The sequence below is a fragment of the Aedes albopictus genome, chromosome 1 (genome assembly GCF_035046485.1).
Source record: "Aedes albopictus strain Foshan chromosome 1, AalbF5, whole genome shotgun sequence".
Taxonomy (NCBI): Eukaryota; Metazoa; Arthropoda; class Insecta; order Diptera; family Culicidae; genus Aedes; species Aedes albopictus.
In genome coordinates, this window is record NC_085136.1 from 90,338,177 (window position 1) to 90,354,627 (window position 16,451).

Here is a 16,451-nt window from a genome sequence, read left to right on the forward strand (position 1 = left end):
TGCAAGAATTTTTGATAAAAAATCTTGAAGTATTTGTAGACTTTCTGAAGAAGTTCTGAAGGACATTCTAAAGTCTAACGTCTAAAGGAATCCCTAGAAGATTTTGTGAAAGAATTTTTAACTGAATTTCTTTAGGATTTCCTCCAAATTTGTAAAGAAATCTCTGGTGGAATATCTGGAGATATTTCTGAAGAAATAATTAGTCAAATTTATAATAAAAGCCATGGGAGATTTTTTTAAAGAATCACTCGAACGATTTGTGAAGGGCAGTTTCTATAGAAATCCTTGAAAAAAATTCCCGAATGGATCTTACATTTTTTTAAAGAGTTCTTGGAGGAATTTCGGAAGAAATCCCAGGAAGATTTTATGACAGAAATTGCGAATCCTTAGTAGAATTTCTGGAGATATCGGAAGTTAATGGGGAATTTCTGGTGAAATCCCTGGTAGAATTTCCAAAGTAACCCCAGTACAAATTTTTCAAGGAACTTTTGAAACATTTTCTGAACTCGGGAATAGTTTCTGAAGGCTTTGCTGAAAGTTTTGTTAAAAGAATCTCTTGACATTTTTGAATAAATGTCTAAAGAAATTTCTGGAGAAATTTTGAAAGGCTCCTTGGAGGAATTTCTGCTCAAATTCATGGATATTTTTTTTTTGAAAAAATGAAGGAATTTCAGAAGTAAATCATGCAAGATGCCTTGCAAGAATTCTTTGTATAATTTGTAGAATAAGAGGAATTTCTTAACAAATCACTGATGAAAATTTCCGAATGAATCGATGGAAGATTGTTTTAAAGAATCCGTGAGGAAATTATTTGTCGAATACTCAGACCAATTTCCGAATTTTTTTTTTTCCAAAAGATTTTTTAAAAGAATTTCTGAAGAAATGTTTGGTTAATTTTTTAAAGGAATCTCTAATACAATCTCCGAACGAATGCCCAGAGAAATTTCTGACATTTTCAAAGGAATCCCTGCATGAATTTCTGAACTTTTAGAACTTTTTAAGACATTTATATGTTTGCATATGTGTTGGTACATTTTGGTAAAAAAAATCAAATAAAAATAAAATATTTTTTTTGTTTCGATGCTAATTTATAGACATTTCGAAAATTGAAATGTTCACTAAATCGAAGTATAACTGTGTATAAGATTGATTTCCAGAACATGAATGGTTTCCAAAGGGTCTTAAAACTTTTTGAGATTCAGATTGGTGACTAGCCCAACTTTTGTAGCGATGTACTGTGCGTTATCCTGCCCTCACATACCATACTTTCAGGGAAGACAGCGAAAAAAGTGAATCCTTCCTTCCAACGTTGTTGGTTGGTGGTGGGTCACCAGCAAGTCGTAACCTACAACACGAATGCTTTCATCCCTCCTTCGTCAACATAAATATCAATTAAATGGCCCTCGGCGATGCAGGATTGAGAAGCATCTAGCAACTCACCCAACCCAAGTCATGCGACGACCCAATCTGCAGCTAGGCGTTGAAATCCTCTCTCTGGTATGCATGCGGAACAGCATGTTTGAAGTGTCTGTTCTGAGCTCGTCGTCGTTCCAGCAGTTATTCAAACGCGCGTTGTTTGACGACATCTTTTTATCCTGCTGCTGGTTGGAACGGATGACTACGGCGACGAACGACGCGGCGACGTTTGGTTTCCTTCTCGGTGGCCCCTTTAGCTTTAATGATGTGACATTGGGTGGCTCACCCGGTTTACCACCAGTGTACATAGTGCATATTTCTACACTTTTTGGTGTGACCGTACCACGACGGCCGAACGGAAGGATTCTGTTCTCTCTGAACTACCCGTCTCATTCATCATTTATTTTTCCTGAAGGCAAACGTCCATCGGTTTTCGGTGGGGGAAATCGCGCCCATTTTTTTCAGCCTTCATGAATGCGTTTAAGAATGCATTCTTAACGTTTCTGTAATTCTTAATTGTATGGAAACTTTGATTCCCGCTTGAACACGAGCTTCAATATTATTATTATAGAGTTTTGGCACTTCTCTTCAAAAATTGCTGGAAACTTTCACCTACCCCGGGCAATCGGAATGCCAAAGGGGATTAGGCTCTGTGGATCTCATTAGCCGGTTTGTTAAGCTTATCCTAATGAGTCTGCTTCGGATGTCAGTTGTGGTGATTCAGGAACCGCCTAACTGTACTACAGCTTCCAAGAATCACCGCTTTCAGGATGCTGTTCAGGTCCTTCTTCAATTCCAGCTCGTCTGCGGACCTTAGGAGAGATTTAGGGACAACTCCGGTTGCCGAAAGGACAACCGGAACTATACGGCCGTCCTCCAGGTGCCACATCTGCTTCAACTCCTCCGCTAGGTCGTGGTACTTGGATATCTTGCCGGAGAACGTTGATTGGACATTATGGTCTAACGGTACAGCGATGTGGATGAGGGTTACCCGCTTCATCCTTTTGTCGTAAACCACAATGTCGGGCCGGTTGGCACGAATGAGGACGTCCGTAATGATCTCGCGATCCCAGTACAGCTTTATGCAACTATTTTCCAGAACCGGGTCCGGCTGGTACTTGTAGTAGGGTACAAATCTGTCGACCAAGTTGTGCTTTAAAGCAAGCTGTTGGTGCACAATCTTGGCAACTTCGTTGTGACGATCGAGGTAGGCAGATCCAGCTAACACTGAACAGCCTGCAACGACATGCTCGATCGTTTCTCCTACTGAATTGCACTTCCTGCAGTGGTCCTCCACGTCTTCGTACAATATGTACCGCCGATAGTTCTTCGTCGCAATTACCCGGTCCTGGATGGCTACCATGAAACCTTCTGTTTCTGAGAACAGGTCACCCCGCACCAGCCACGCGTTTGACGCCGCCTTATCGATGTGCTCGAGTTCCAGTTGATGGGGGTGCGTCCCATGCAACTCCTTTTGCTTCCACGTTACGATCATCTCGTCGACGGTCTTGATGTCGCAGTTCAGCTGATAATCCTCCTGCGCCAGATGCAGGGCGCTGTAACCGTGGTCAGCTTCACATACAGTGCGGTACATTTCGTGACGGTTCTGGCTTTTTACGAAATATGCTCGCAGCTGCTGGATCTGGGAGACACATAGTGCCTGGATATCGGTGACGCCTCTTCCTCCTACTGCGCGTGACAGGGTGACTCTCTCAATGGACGACTTTGGATGGCGCATGCGGTGCTTGGTGAACGCCACTCGTACTGGTCCACTTTACCATCCCAAAGCTGTAGGTCAACAGGGGCACAGCAAACGTGTTGATCGCCTTCACCTTGTTGCCGGCTGACAGAAAGCTCCTCAGAACACAGTTGACACGATGCATGAACTTGTCCTGCAGTTCCTTCTTGATCGCTGTGTGGCGAATACCTCTAAGTTGCAGGAAGCCGAGGTACTTGTACACTTCGCCTTCAACCATATTCCGAATCTCCTCCTGTTCGTTGACGCGGAAACAGCTGGCGTCCACTACTTGACCCCGGCGAAGACGGACTGACCGACATTTGGCAATTCCAAACTCCATCCGGATGTCGTTGCTGAGCACCGTCACAAGCTGCAACAGTTGATGCAGCCTCTGTACTGATTCCGCAAACAGCTTCAGGTCGTCCATAAAGACGGTGTGGGTTATTCTTGTACTCCTTCCCCCACTTTTCAGTTGGTAGCCATAGTTGCATTGTTTGAGTGCTCTGCTGAGGGGGTTCATTGCAAGGCAGAACCATAGCGGACTGAAGGTATCGCCTTGAAATATCCCCCTCCTGATGCTGAGAGTTCTGGGCCGCCACACAGCTGTTCCGTCGTTGATTTGTAGGGACGTGCTCCACATCCCCATCGCGTGTTGCATCAGCCTGATGACGTTCCCGTCTACCTTGTACAACTGCAGCACCTTAAGAAGGTACGAGTGCGGCACTGAGTCGTACGCCTTCTTGTAGTCGATGTACGCCATGCTCAGGTTCCTCTGCTTATCGGTGGCTTGACCCACAATGACTGCATCTATAATGACCTGATCTTTGCAGCCTTGCCCTTGCGTGTTTTTGCGACACCCTTTTTGTTCTTCGGTCATCACGTTGTTGGCATCGCAGTGGGTTTGTATCCTCCTCGCTATCACCGACGACAGCACTTTGTACAGACTCGAAAGACACCTTATTGGTCTGTACTTTGCTGGGTCAGCTGTGTTTTGGTCCTTCGGCAGAAGATAAGTGATACCCCTGGTAATGAACTCTGGTAGCTGCGTGGGGTCTTCTAGCACCATGTTGAAGCATTCCGCCATCCGCCCGTGGATCGTCGTGAACTTTTTATACCAAAAATTGTGCACGAAATCGGGTCCTGGTGCAGCCCAATTTCTGGTATACCGGGTAGCCTGCGTACATCCTGAGCGGTTACTACGACCGCGGTCATGTCTCCAACTCCATTACACTGTCGCTCTTCTTCTGCCAACCACATCCCATCGTCGCTGTGCTGGACAGGGTTCTCCCATAGATTGGCCCAGAACTGTGTGACTTCGCCAATCTCCGGAAGGCCTTCTCCATAGTCAGGCTTGTCGTTTCGGATGCAGTTGTAGAACTCTCTTTCGTTAATGTTGAACATCCGGTTTTGTTCCTTCCGCTTCGAACATTCTCCATAACGCCGCAATCGTTTCGCAAGAGCACTCAACCGCTGTACATGGGTGTCGAGGATCTCCGTAATATTGACTTCTGTGAGATCTTGGAGTTCTGCGGGCTTCACAATTTCTGCAACATAACGAACTAGCCTCGTTGATCGATTCCCCTGCTTGTACTGTGTTAATCGACCAATCTTGGTCCGCAATGTAGCGATCCGGTTCTCCAAACGTCGCATCCACGCGGGTTTTTGTGTGCTGGGGCGTGTGCGACCTTCATCGTCTCCTTGCGGGCGCGTTCGTAATCCCAGCGTCTTGACAACAGCCACCGCAGCTGAATACACCGTAAACTGCAGATCCTCGAGGTTCTGTACGGCCTCCAAGTACTGTGGCAAAATATCCTGGTTTAGGATGCTTACTGCACTTGTTAACCGATAGGAATTCCGCAGCTTTGGTATTCGGTGCCGGGACATGGGATCTGTCCCACGGAACTGCGTGACTGCTGTGGCCATGTTGAGCGCTAGTTCGTCTCGTAGTTGCTGTCGTTGTATATCCGCTGTTGGTCCTGGAGCAGTGGGTGCAGTCGAATCACGACTCTCACTCGCGTTCGATGCATCCAGCCCATCAGAACTCGATCTCGACGTATCGCTTGCTCTTGTCCTCTCCTCTCCCAATTCCCTCTGCGCTTCCAGCTTGATGCACTCCACTTCTGCAGCTGTGAGCATATTACGCTGTCGTGTGTACAGCTTGTTCAAGTCAAGCTGGTTCGCAAAGCGAGGGAATCTCTCGTTGAACATTTCCAGCATCCCTGATCTGCCGGACATGTCCATCTCCATCCTCGTGCAGACAAAATAGCAGCGAATCATCCTTCGTCCACATGATCCGCTGCCGTCGGCCGCCTGCTAGCGTGAGTGACTGACGTCGATCAGCCACAGCAACATTGGCAGGTGCAGCATGGCCTTGGTGATTGCTATTGCTGCCGTTTCTGCTCTGCGTTCGTGGTACGGGCTGTGCCCGTTGACTGGAAGGCCGCTCTTGCACCACTTCCTCTTCCAGCCGCTGGCCGCTCACTCTGTCTCCCGTTCCAGGACCAGCTCCAGTAGGGGCTCCCTCCTCGGGCGATCGCATTCTTCTATTTCGTCTAGCTCGTGTCTCCATATGGGTGTGCTTTCATTCCCGGAAGCTACGGGTTCTGCATTGGCATTTACTCCAACACGCAGAAAAATAAATTGTAAACATAATTAAATTCTAGTTCAAATCAACCAATTTTTCAGTTTACTATAGCGACAAACTGATTTCTCGCTTAAACTGAACTGTTGCATTTTTTGATAATACAAATGTTTTCATTTGACGAAATTTTTGACATTTTGTTAGAACAAACAGAGATTTGGTAGTTTCAACATAAAATAACAGATTATTTTAAACGACTGCACTTTTGTGACTAACAAAGCCGAAATGTGATTGTGTTGGTGACGGCAGCTCCTGCGGCAGCTCGGAAATCTATTTTTAGACCGTCGGTGAGCGGATGGGGAGGAGAACGACTAAAAAAAAAGACAAAAAAGGCGAAGCCGATCAACTTTTTGTGGATGCTGTCGTGAGTACCTGCGCGTTATCCATCACGACCAAAGCTGCACTTGGAAGTTGGCGTGATGGATTTGCTGCACCTTCCTCGTTGTGGCGATGTTGGGGTAAGCATTTCATAGGTGTGTGAGTGATTTTGGACCATGTTTATGGTTTTTATTTTGTTGAAACAAATGAAATGTTTGACATTATATGAAATGATGGTAATCGGTTGTTTTTATCGATAAACTCTAAATGAAAACAATTAAATATAACTTTGGAATAAGTAAATTCTCAGTTTGAAAATCAACCATGCGTTTTATTGTTTTAAACAAGCGCCATTTTTCTGCGTGAAGTACAGTGACTGCTAAATAGCTTGGCTCAAGCGCCGCTGCTCGCCGAGGGTGGTTTTTCATGGACGCCCAGGAGTTATTTTACCTGAGCTCCCACCATTATTATTATTATTATTATTATTATAATTATTATTATTATTATTATTATTATTATTATTATAATTATTATTATTATTATTATTATTATTATTATTATTATTATTATTATTATTATTATTATTATTATTATTATTATTATTATTATTATTATTATTATTATTATTATTATTATTATTATTATTATTATTATTATTATTATTATTATTATTATTATTATTATTATTATTATTATTATTATTATTATTATTATTATTATTATTATTATTATTATTATTATTATTATTATTATTATTATTATTATTATTATTATTATTATTATTATTATTATTATTATTATTATTATTATTATTACATATTATAATAATTATTATTATTATTATTATTATTATTATTACATATTATTATTATTATTATTATTATTATTATTATTATTATTATTATTATTATTATTATTATTATTATTATTATTATTATTATTATTATTATTATTATTATTATTATTATTATTATTATTATTATTATTATTATTATTATTATTATTATTATTATTATTATTATTATTATTATTATTATTATTATTATTATTATTATTATTATTATTATTATTATTATTATTATTATTATTATTATTATTATTATTATTATTATTATTATTATTATTATTATTATTATTATTATTATTATTATTATTATTATTATTATTATTATTATTATTATTATTATTATTATTATTATTATTATTATTATTATTATTATTATTATTATTATTATTATTATTATTATTATTATTATTATTATTATAGAGTTTTGGCACTTCTCAGCAAAAATTGCTGGAAACTTTCACCTACCCCGGGCAATCGGAATGCCAAAGGGGATTAGGCTCTGTGGATCTCATTAGCCGGTTTTTTAGCTTATCCTAATGAGTCTGCTTTTGGATGTACTTTCAGTTGTGATGATTCAGGAACCGCCTAACTATGCTACAGGTTCCAAGAATCACCGCTTTCAGGATGCTGTTCAGGTCCTTCTTCAATTCCAGCTCGTCTAGGGACCTCAGGAGAGATTTAGGGACAACTCCGGTTGCCGAGAGGACAACCGGAACTATACGGACGTCCTCCAGGTGCCACATCTGCTTCAACTCCTCCGCTAGGTCGTGGTACTTGGTTATCTTGCCGGAGAACGTTGATTGGACATTATGGTCTAACGGTACAGCGATGTCGATGAGAGTTACTCGCTTCATCCTTTTGTCGAAAACCACAATGTCAGGCCGGTTGGCACGAATGAGGACGTCCGTAATGATCTCGCGATCCCAGTACAGCTTTATGCAACTATTTTCCAGAACCGGGTCCGGCTGGTACTTGTAGTAGGGTACAAATCTGTCGACCAAGTTGTGCTTTAAAGCAAGCTGTTGGTGCACAATCTTGGCAACTTCGTTGTGACGATCGAGGTAAGCTGATCCAGCTAACACTGAACAGCCTGCAACGACATGCTCGATCGTTTCTCCTACTGAATTACACTTCCTGCAACGGTCCTCCACGTCCTCGTGCAATATGTACCGCCGATAGTTCTTCGTCGCAATTACCCGGTCCTGGATGGCTACCATGAAACCTTCTGTTTCTGAGAAGAGGTCACCCCGCACCAGCCACGCGTTTGACGCCGCCTTATCGATGTGCTCGAGTTCCAGTTGATGGGGGTGCGTCCCATGCAACTCCTTTTGCTTCCACGTTACGATCATCTCGTCGACGGTCTTGATGTCGCAGTTCAGCTGATAATCCTCCTGCGCCAGATGCAGGGCGCTGTAACCGTGGTCAGCTTCACATACAGTGCGGTACATTTCGTGACGGTTCTGGCTTTCTACGAAATATGCCCGCAGCTGCTGGATCTGGGAGACACACAGTGCCTGGATATCGGTGACGCCTCTTCCTCCTACTGCGCGTGGCAGGGTGACTCTCTCAATGGACGACTTTGGATGGCGCATGCGGTGCTTGGTGAACGCCACTCGTACTGCTCGTTCTAACGCCTCGAGGTCAGTCTTGGTCCACTTTACCACCCCAAAGCTGTAGGTCAACAGGGGCACAGCAAACGTGTTGATCGCCTTCACCTTGTTGCCGGCTGACAGAAAGCTCCTCAGAACACAGTTGACACGATGCAAGAACTTGTCCTGCAGTTCCTTCTTGATCGCTGTGTGGCGAATACCTCTAAGTTGCAGGAAGCCGAGGTACTTGTACACTTCGCCTTCAACCATATTCCGAATCTCCTCCTGTTCGTTGACGCGGAAACAGCTGGCGTCCACTACTTGACCCCGGCGAAGATGGACTGACCGACATTTGTCAATTCCAAACTCCATCCGGATGTCGTTGCTGAACACCGTCACAAGCTGCAACAGTTGATGCAGCCTCTGTACTGATTCCGCAAACAGCTTCAGGTCGTCCATAAAGAAGGTGTGGGTTATTCTTGTACTCCTTCCCCCACTTTTCAGTTGGTAGCCATAGTTGCATTGGTTGAGTGCTCTGCTGAGGGGGTTCATTGCAAGGCAGAACCATAGCGGACTGAAGGTATCGCCTTGAAATATCCCCCTCCTGATGCTGAGAGTTCTGGACCGCAACACAGCTGTTCCGTCGGTGATTTGTAGGGACGTGCTCCACATCCCCATCGCGTGTTGCATCAGCCTGATGATGTTCCCGTCTACCTTGTACAACTGCAGCACCTTAAGAAGGTACGAGTGCGGCACTGAGTCGTACGCCTTCTTGTAGTCGATGTACGCCATGCTCAGGTTCCTCTGCTTATCGGTGGCTTGACCCACAATGACTGCATCTATAATGACCTGATCTTTGCAGCCTTGCGTGTTTTTGCGACACCCTTTTTGTTCTTCGGTATTATTATTATTATTATTATTATTATTATTATTATTATTATTATTATTATTATTATTATTATTATTATTATTATTATTATTATTATTATTATTATTATTATTATTATTATTATTATTATTATTATTATTATTATTATTATTATTATTATTATTATTATTATTATTATTATTATTATTATTATTATTATTATTATTATTATTATTATTATTATTATTATTATTATTATTATTATTATTATTATTATTATTATTATTATTATTATTATTATTATTATTATTATTATTATTATTATTATTATTATTATTATTATTATTATTATTATTATTATTATTATTATTGTTTGTTTGTTATTATTATTATTATTATTATTATTATTATTATTATTATTATTATTATTATTATTATTATTATTATTATTATTATTATTATTATTATTATTATTATTATTATTATTATTATTATTATTATTATTATTATTATTATTATTATTATTATTATTATTATTATTATTATTATTATTATTATTATTATTATTATTATTATTATTATTATTATTATTATTATTATTATTATTATTATTATTATTATTATTATTATTATTATTATTATTATTATTATTATTATTATTATTATTATTATTATTATTATTATTATTATTATTATTATTATTATTATTATTATTATTATTATTATTATTATTATTATTATTATTATTATTATTATTATTATTATTATTATTATTATTATTATTATTATTATTATTATTATTATTATTATTATTATTATTATTATTATTATTATTATTATTATTATTATTATTATTATTATTATTATTATTATTATTATTATTATTATTATTATTATTATTATTATTATTATTATTATTATTATTATTATTATTATTATTATTATTATTATTATTATTATTATTATTATTATTATTATTATTATTATTATTATTATTATTATTATTATTATTATTATTATTATTATTATTATTATTATTATTATTATTATTATTATTATTATTATTATTATTATTATTATTATTATTATTATTATTATTATTATTATTATTATTATTATTATTATTATTATTATTATTATTATTATTATTATTATTATTATTATTATTATTATTATTATTATTATTATTATTATTATTATTATTATTATTATTATTATTATTATTATTATTATTATTATTATTATTATTATTATTATTATTATTATTATTATTATTATTATTATTATTATTATTATTATTATTATTATTATTATTATTATTATTATTATTATTATTATTATTATTATTATTATTATTATTATTATTATTATTATTATTATTATTATTATTATTATTATTATTATTATTATTATTATTATTATTATTATTATTATTATTATTATTATTAGTATTATTAGTATTATTATTATTATTATTATTATTAGTATTATTAGTATTATTATTATTATTATTATTATTATTATTATTATTATTATTATTATTATTATTATTATTATTATTATTATTATTATTATTATTATTATTATTATTATTATTATAGAGTTTTGGCACTTCTCAGCAAAAATTGCTGGAAACTTTCACCTACCCCGGGCAATCGGAATGCCAAAGGGGATTAGGCTCTGTGGATCTCATTAGCCGGTTTTTTAGCTTATCCTAATGAGTCTGCTTTTGGATGTACTTTCAGTTGTGATGATTCAGGAACCGCCTAACTATACTACAGGTTCCAAGAATCACCGCTTTCAGGATGCTGTTCAGGTCCTTCTTCAATTCCAGCTCGTCTAGGGACCTCAGGAGAGATTTAGGGACAACTCCGGTTGCCGAGAGGACAACCGGAACTATACGGACGTCCTCCAGGTGCCACATCTGCTTCAACTCCGCTAGGTCGTGGTACTTGGTTATCTTGCCGGAGAACGTTGATTGGACATTATGGTCTAACGGTACAGCGATGTCGATGAGAGTTACTCGCTTCATCCTTTTGTCGAAAACCACAATGTCAGGCCGGTTGGCACGAATGAGGACGTCCGTAATGATCTCGCGATCCCAGTACAGCTTTATGCAACTATTTTCCAGAACCGGGTCCGGCTGGTACTTGTAGTAGGGTACAAATCTGTCGACCAAGTTGTGCTTTAAAGCAAGCTGTTGGTGCACAATCTTGGCAACTTCGTTGTGACGATCGAGGTAAGCTGATCCAGCTAACACTGAACAGCCTGCAACGACATGCTCGATCGTTTCTCCTACTGAATTACACTTCCTGCAACGGTCCTCCACGTCCTCGTGCAATATGTACCGCCGATAGTTCTTCGTCGCAATAACCCGGTCCTGGATGGCTACCATGAAACCTTCTGTTTCTGAGAAGAGGTCACCCCGCACCAGCCACGCGTTTGACGCCGCCTTATCGATGTGCTCGAGTTCCAGTTGATGGGGGTGCGTCCCATGCAACTCCTTTTGCTTCCACGTTACGATCATCTCGTCGACGGTCTTGATGTCGCAGTTCAGCTGATAATCCTCCTGCGCCAGATGCAGGGCGCTGTAACCGTGGTCAGCTTCACATACAGTGCGGTACATTTCGTGACGGTTCTGGCTTTCTACGAAATATGCCCGCAGCTGCTGGATCTGGGAGACACACAGTGCCTGGATATCGGTGACGCCTCTTCCTCCTACTGCGCGTGGCAGGGTGACTCTCTCAATGGACGACTTTGGATGGCGCATGCGGTGCTTGGTGAACGCCACTCGTACTGCTCGTTCTAACGCCTCGAGGTCAGTCTTGGTCCACTTTACCACCCCAAAGCTGTAGGTCAACAGGGGCACAGCAAACGTGTTGATCGCCTTCACCTTGTTGCCGGCTGACAGAAAGCTCCTCAGAACACAGTTGACACGATGCAAGAACTTGTCCTGCAGTTCCTTCTTGATCGCTGTGTGGCGAATACCTCTAAGTTGCAGGAAGCCGAGGTACTTGTACACTTCGCCTTCAACCATATTCCGAATCTCCTCCTGTTCGTTGACGCGGAAACAGCTGGCGTCCACTACTTGACCCCGGCGAAGATGGACTGACCGACATTTGTCAATTCCAAACTCCATCCGGATGTCGTTGCTGAACACCGTCACAAGCTGCAACAGTTGATGCAGCCTCTGTACTGATTCCGCAAACAGCTTCAGGTCGTCCATAAAGAAGGTGTGGGTTATTCTTGTACTCCTTCCCCCACTTTTCAGTTGGTAGCCATAGTTGCATTGGTTGAGTGCTCTGCTGAGGGGGTTCATTGCAAGGCAGAACCATAGCGGACTGAAGGTATCGCCTTGAAATATCCCCCTCCTGATGCTGAGAGTTCTGGACCGCAACACAGCTGTTCCGTCGGTGATTTGTAGGGACGTGCTCCACATCCCCATCGCGTGTTGCATCAGCCTGATGATGTTCCCGTCTACCTTGTACAACTGCAGCACCTTAAGAAGGTACGAGTGCGGCACTGAGTCGTACGCCTTCTTGTAGTCGATGTACGCCATGCTCAGGTTCCTCTGCTTATCGGTGGCTTGACCCACAATGACTGCATCTATAATGACCTGATCTTTGCAGCCTTGCGTGTTTTTGCGACACCCTTTTTGTTCTTCGGTCATCACGTTGTTGGCATCGCAGTGGGTTTGTATCCTCCTCGCTATCACCGACGACACTTTGTACAGACTCGAAAGACACGTTATTGGTCTGTACTTTGCTGGGTCAGCTGTGTTTTGGTCCTTCGGCAGAAGATAAGTGATACCCCTGGTAATGAACTCTGGTAGCTGCGTGGGGTCTTCTAGCACCATGTTGAAGCATTCCGCCATCCGCCCGTGGATCGTCGTGAGCTTTTTATACCAAAAATTGTGCACGAAATCGGGTCCTGGTGCAGCCCAATTTCTGGTATACCGGGTAGCCTCGCGTACATCCTGAGCGGTTACTACGACCGCGGTCATGTCTCCAACTCCATTACACTGTCGCTCTTCTTCTGCCAACCACATCCCATCGTCGCTGTGCTGGACAGGGTTCTCCCATAGATTGGCCCAGAACTGTGTGACTTCGCCAATCTCCGGAAGGCCTTCTCCATAGTCAGGCTTGTCGTTTCGGATGCAGTTGTAGAACTCTCTTTCGTTAATGTTGAACATCCGGTTTTGTTCCTTCCGCTTCGAACATTCTCCATAACGCCGCAGTCGTTTCGCAAGAGCACTCAACCGCTGTACATGGGTGTCGAGGATCTCCGTAATGTTGACTTCTGTGAGATCTCGGAGTTCTGCGGGCTTCACAATTTCAGCAACATAACGAACTAGCCTCGTTGATCGATTCCCCTGCTTGTACTGTGTTAATCGACCAATCTTGGTCCGCAATGTGGCGATCCGGTTCTCCAAACGTCGCATCCACGCGGGTTTCTGTGTGCTGGGGCGTGTGCGACCTTCACCGTCGCCTTGCGGGCGCGTCCGCAGTCCCAGCGTCTTGACAACAGCCACCGCAGCTGAATACACCGTAAACTGCAGATCCTCAAGGTGCTGTACGACCTCCAAGTACTGTGGCAAAATATCCTGGTTTAGGATGCTTACTGCACTTGTTAACCGATAGGAATTCCGCAGCTTTGGTATTCGGTGCCGGGACATGGGGTCTGTTCCACGGAACTGCGTGACTGCTGTGGCCATGTGGAGCGCTAGTTCGTCTCGTAGTTGCTGTCGTTGCATATCCGCTGTTGGTCCTGGAGCAGTGGGTGCAGTCGTATCACGACTCTCACTCGCGTTCGATGCATCCAGCCCATCAGAACTCCTTCTCGACGTATCGCTCGATCTTGTCCTCTCCTCTCCCAATTCCCTCTGCGCTTCCAGCTTGATGCACTCCACTTCTGCAGCTGTGAGCATATTATGAGACATAATTGCTCGCTGTCGTGTGTACAGCTTGTTCAAGTCAAGCTGGTTCGCAAAGCGAGGGAATCTCTCGTTGAACATTTCCAGCATCCCTGATCTGCCGGACATGTCCGTCTCCATCCTCGTGCAGACAAAATAGCAGCGAATCACGTACATATTCATCTCCCTCGTCCACATGATCCGCTGCCGTCGGCCGCCTGCTAACGTGAGTGACTGACGTCGATCAGCCACAGCAACATTGGCAGGTGCAGCATGGCCTTGGTGATTGCTATTGCTGCCGTTTCTGCTCTGCGTTCGTGGTACGGGCTGTGCCCGTTGACTGGAAGGCCGCTCTTGCACCACTTCCTCTTCCAGCCGCTGGCCGCTCGCTCTGTCCCCCGTTCCAGGACCAGCTCCAGTAAGGGCTCCCTCCTCGGGCGATCGCATTCTTCTATTTCGTCTAGCTCGTGTCTCCATATGGGTGTGCTTTCATTCCCGGAAGCTACGGGTTCTGCATTGGCATTTACTCCAAGTACAGTGCTAAATAGCTTGGCTCAAGCGCCATTATTATTATTATTATTATTATTATTATTATTATTATTATTATTATTATTATTATTATTATTATTATTATTATTATTATTATTATTATTATTATTATTATTATTATTATTATTATTATTATTATTATTATTATTATTATTATTATTATTATTATTATTATTATTATTATTATTATTATTATTATTATTATTATTATTATTATTATTATTATTATTATTATTATTATTATTATTATTATTATTATTATTATTATTATTATTATTATTATTATTATTATTATTATTATTATTATTATTATTATTATTATTATTATTATTATTATTATTATTATTATTATTATTATTATTATTATTATTATTATTATTATTATTATTATTATTATTATTATTATTATTATTATTATTATTATTATTATTATTATTATTATTATTATTATTATTATTATTATTATTATTATTATTATTATTATTATTATTAGGGACAATGGAAATTCGCGGCAAAATTTCTCAAATTTCGCGGGCCACCAGTGAGAATTTCGTGGCAATTTCGCGGACTCACATTTTTGACCGTTTTGTTGAGAGAAACTTGATTTTTCAGGCCAAATGAACAATTTGTTTGATTTTATGAAGCGTTATCATAAATTCATCAAAAAAGTAACAAATAAAACCAGATAAGAGCATAGATATAAAATGCAATTAATTTGTATCATGCAGATAAGGAATCGTAAATTACTCTGCACTGCCAAAAGCTCAATGCCGAATTCTGCTTGAAAGTTTGAAAATAATGGAAATTTGTAGGGTGTTTTCTCAAATTTGCCAGATTTCGCGGCATTTCGCGGGATATTACAAATTTCGCGTGCAAGACCCAATTTCGCGGATTTCGCGGCTTCCGCGAAATCGCGAATTTCCATTGTCCCTAGAATTATTATTATTATTATTATTATTATTATTATTATTATTATTATTATATTTTATTATTATTATTATTATTATTATTATTATTATTATTATTATTATATTTTATTAAAAACACTTTACCAGATGAGCTGGCATTCGCGTCCAGGAACTCGAACTGCTTCTTTATCTTTGTATCTTCTTCTTCTTTATGGCTCTACGTCCCCACTGGGACTTGGCTTGCCTCGCTTCAACTTAGTATTCTTTGAGCACTTCAGTTTTTAATTGAAGGGCTTTCTTTGCCTGCCATTACATCAATTTGTACATTGTGAGGCTAGTACAATAATAGTGGAACGGATCTGTTGTGATGGTTAGAACACTTGGCTATCACGCCGAGGACCTGGGATCGAATCCCACTCCCGACAAACTCGCAAAATGTGAGTTCTTCCTTCGGAAGGGAAGTAAAATGTGGGTCCCGAGATGAACTAGCTCAGGGCTAAAAATTTCGATGACCTTCCGTAACTCGCGCGGTTGATTACCTGCGTCAGCACCACGCTAATGCTGAGTACAAAAAGCGAGATTTTTTCAACGTGTTGTACAAAATACAACAGCGCGATCGCTCGAGGGTTAATACAGGTAAAATAAAAAAAAGTACAATAATACAC

At 39.6% G+C, this 16,451-nt stretch overlaps 3 protein-coding genes across 3 annotated transcripts in view; 1 reads left to right on the plus strand and 2 right to left on the minus strand.

The window, feature by feature from the left end:
• Positions 1 to 16,451, plus strand: part of LOC109410169 (metabotropic glutamate receptor 1) — a 679,657-nt gene that overhangs the window by 588,521 nt on the left and 74,685 nt on the right. The window lies entirely within an intron of this gene.
• LOC134285254 (uncharacterized) lies at positions 2,014 to 5,738 on the minus strand. The gene is given in 4 exon segments (XM_062845748.1): positions 2,014 to 3,182; positions 3,184 to 4,330; positions 4,333 to 5,429; positions 5,431 to 5,738. Coding segments are annotated over 4 exon segments (3,597 nt in total). The 5' UTR covers positions 5,724 to 5,738; the 3' UTR covers positions 2,014 to 2,122.
• LOC134285046 (probable serine/threonine-protein kinase clkA) lies at positions 10,127 to 10,963 on the minus strand (the record flags this gene model as incomplete). Its single annotated transcript, XM_062845005.1, has 1 exon — positions 10,127 to 10,963. A coding segment is annotated over one exon (837 nt), but the record flags the coding sequence as incomplete, so codon positions are not given.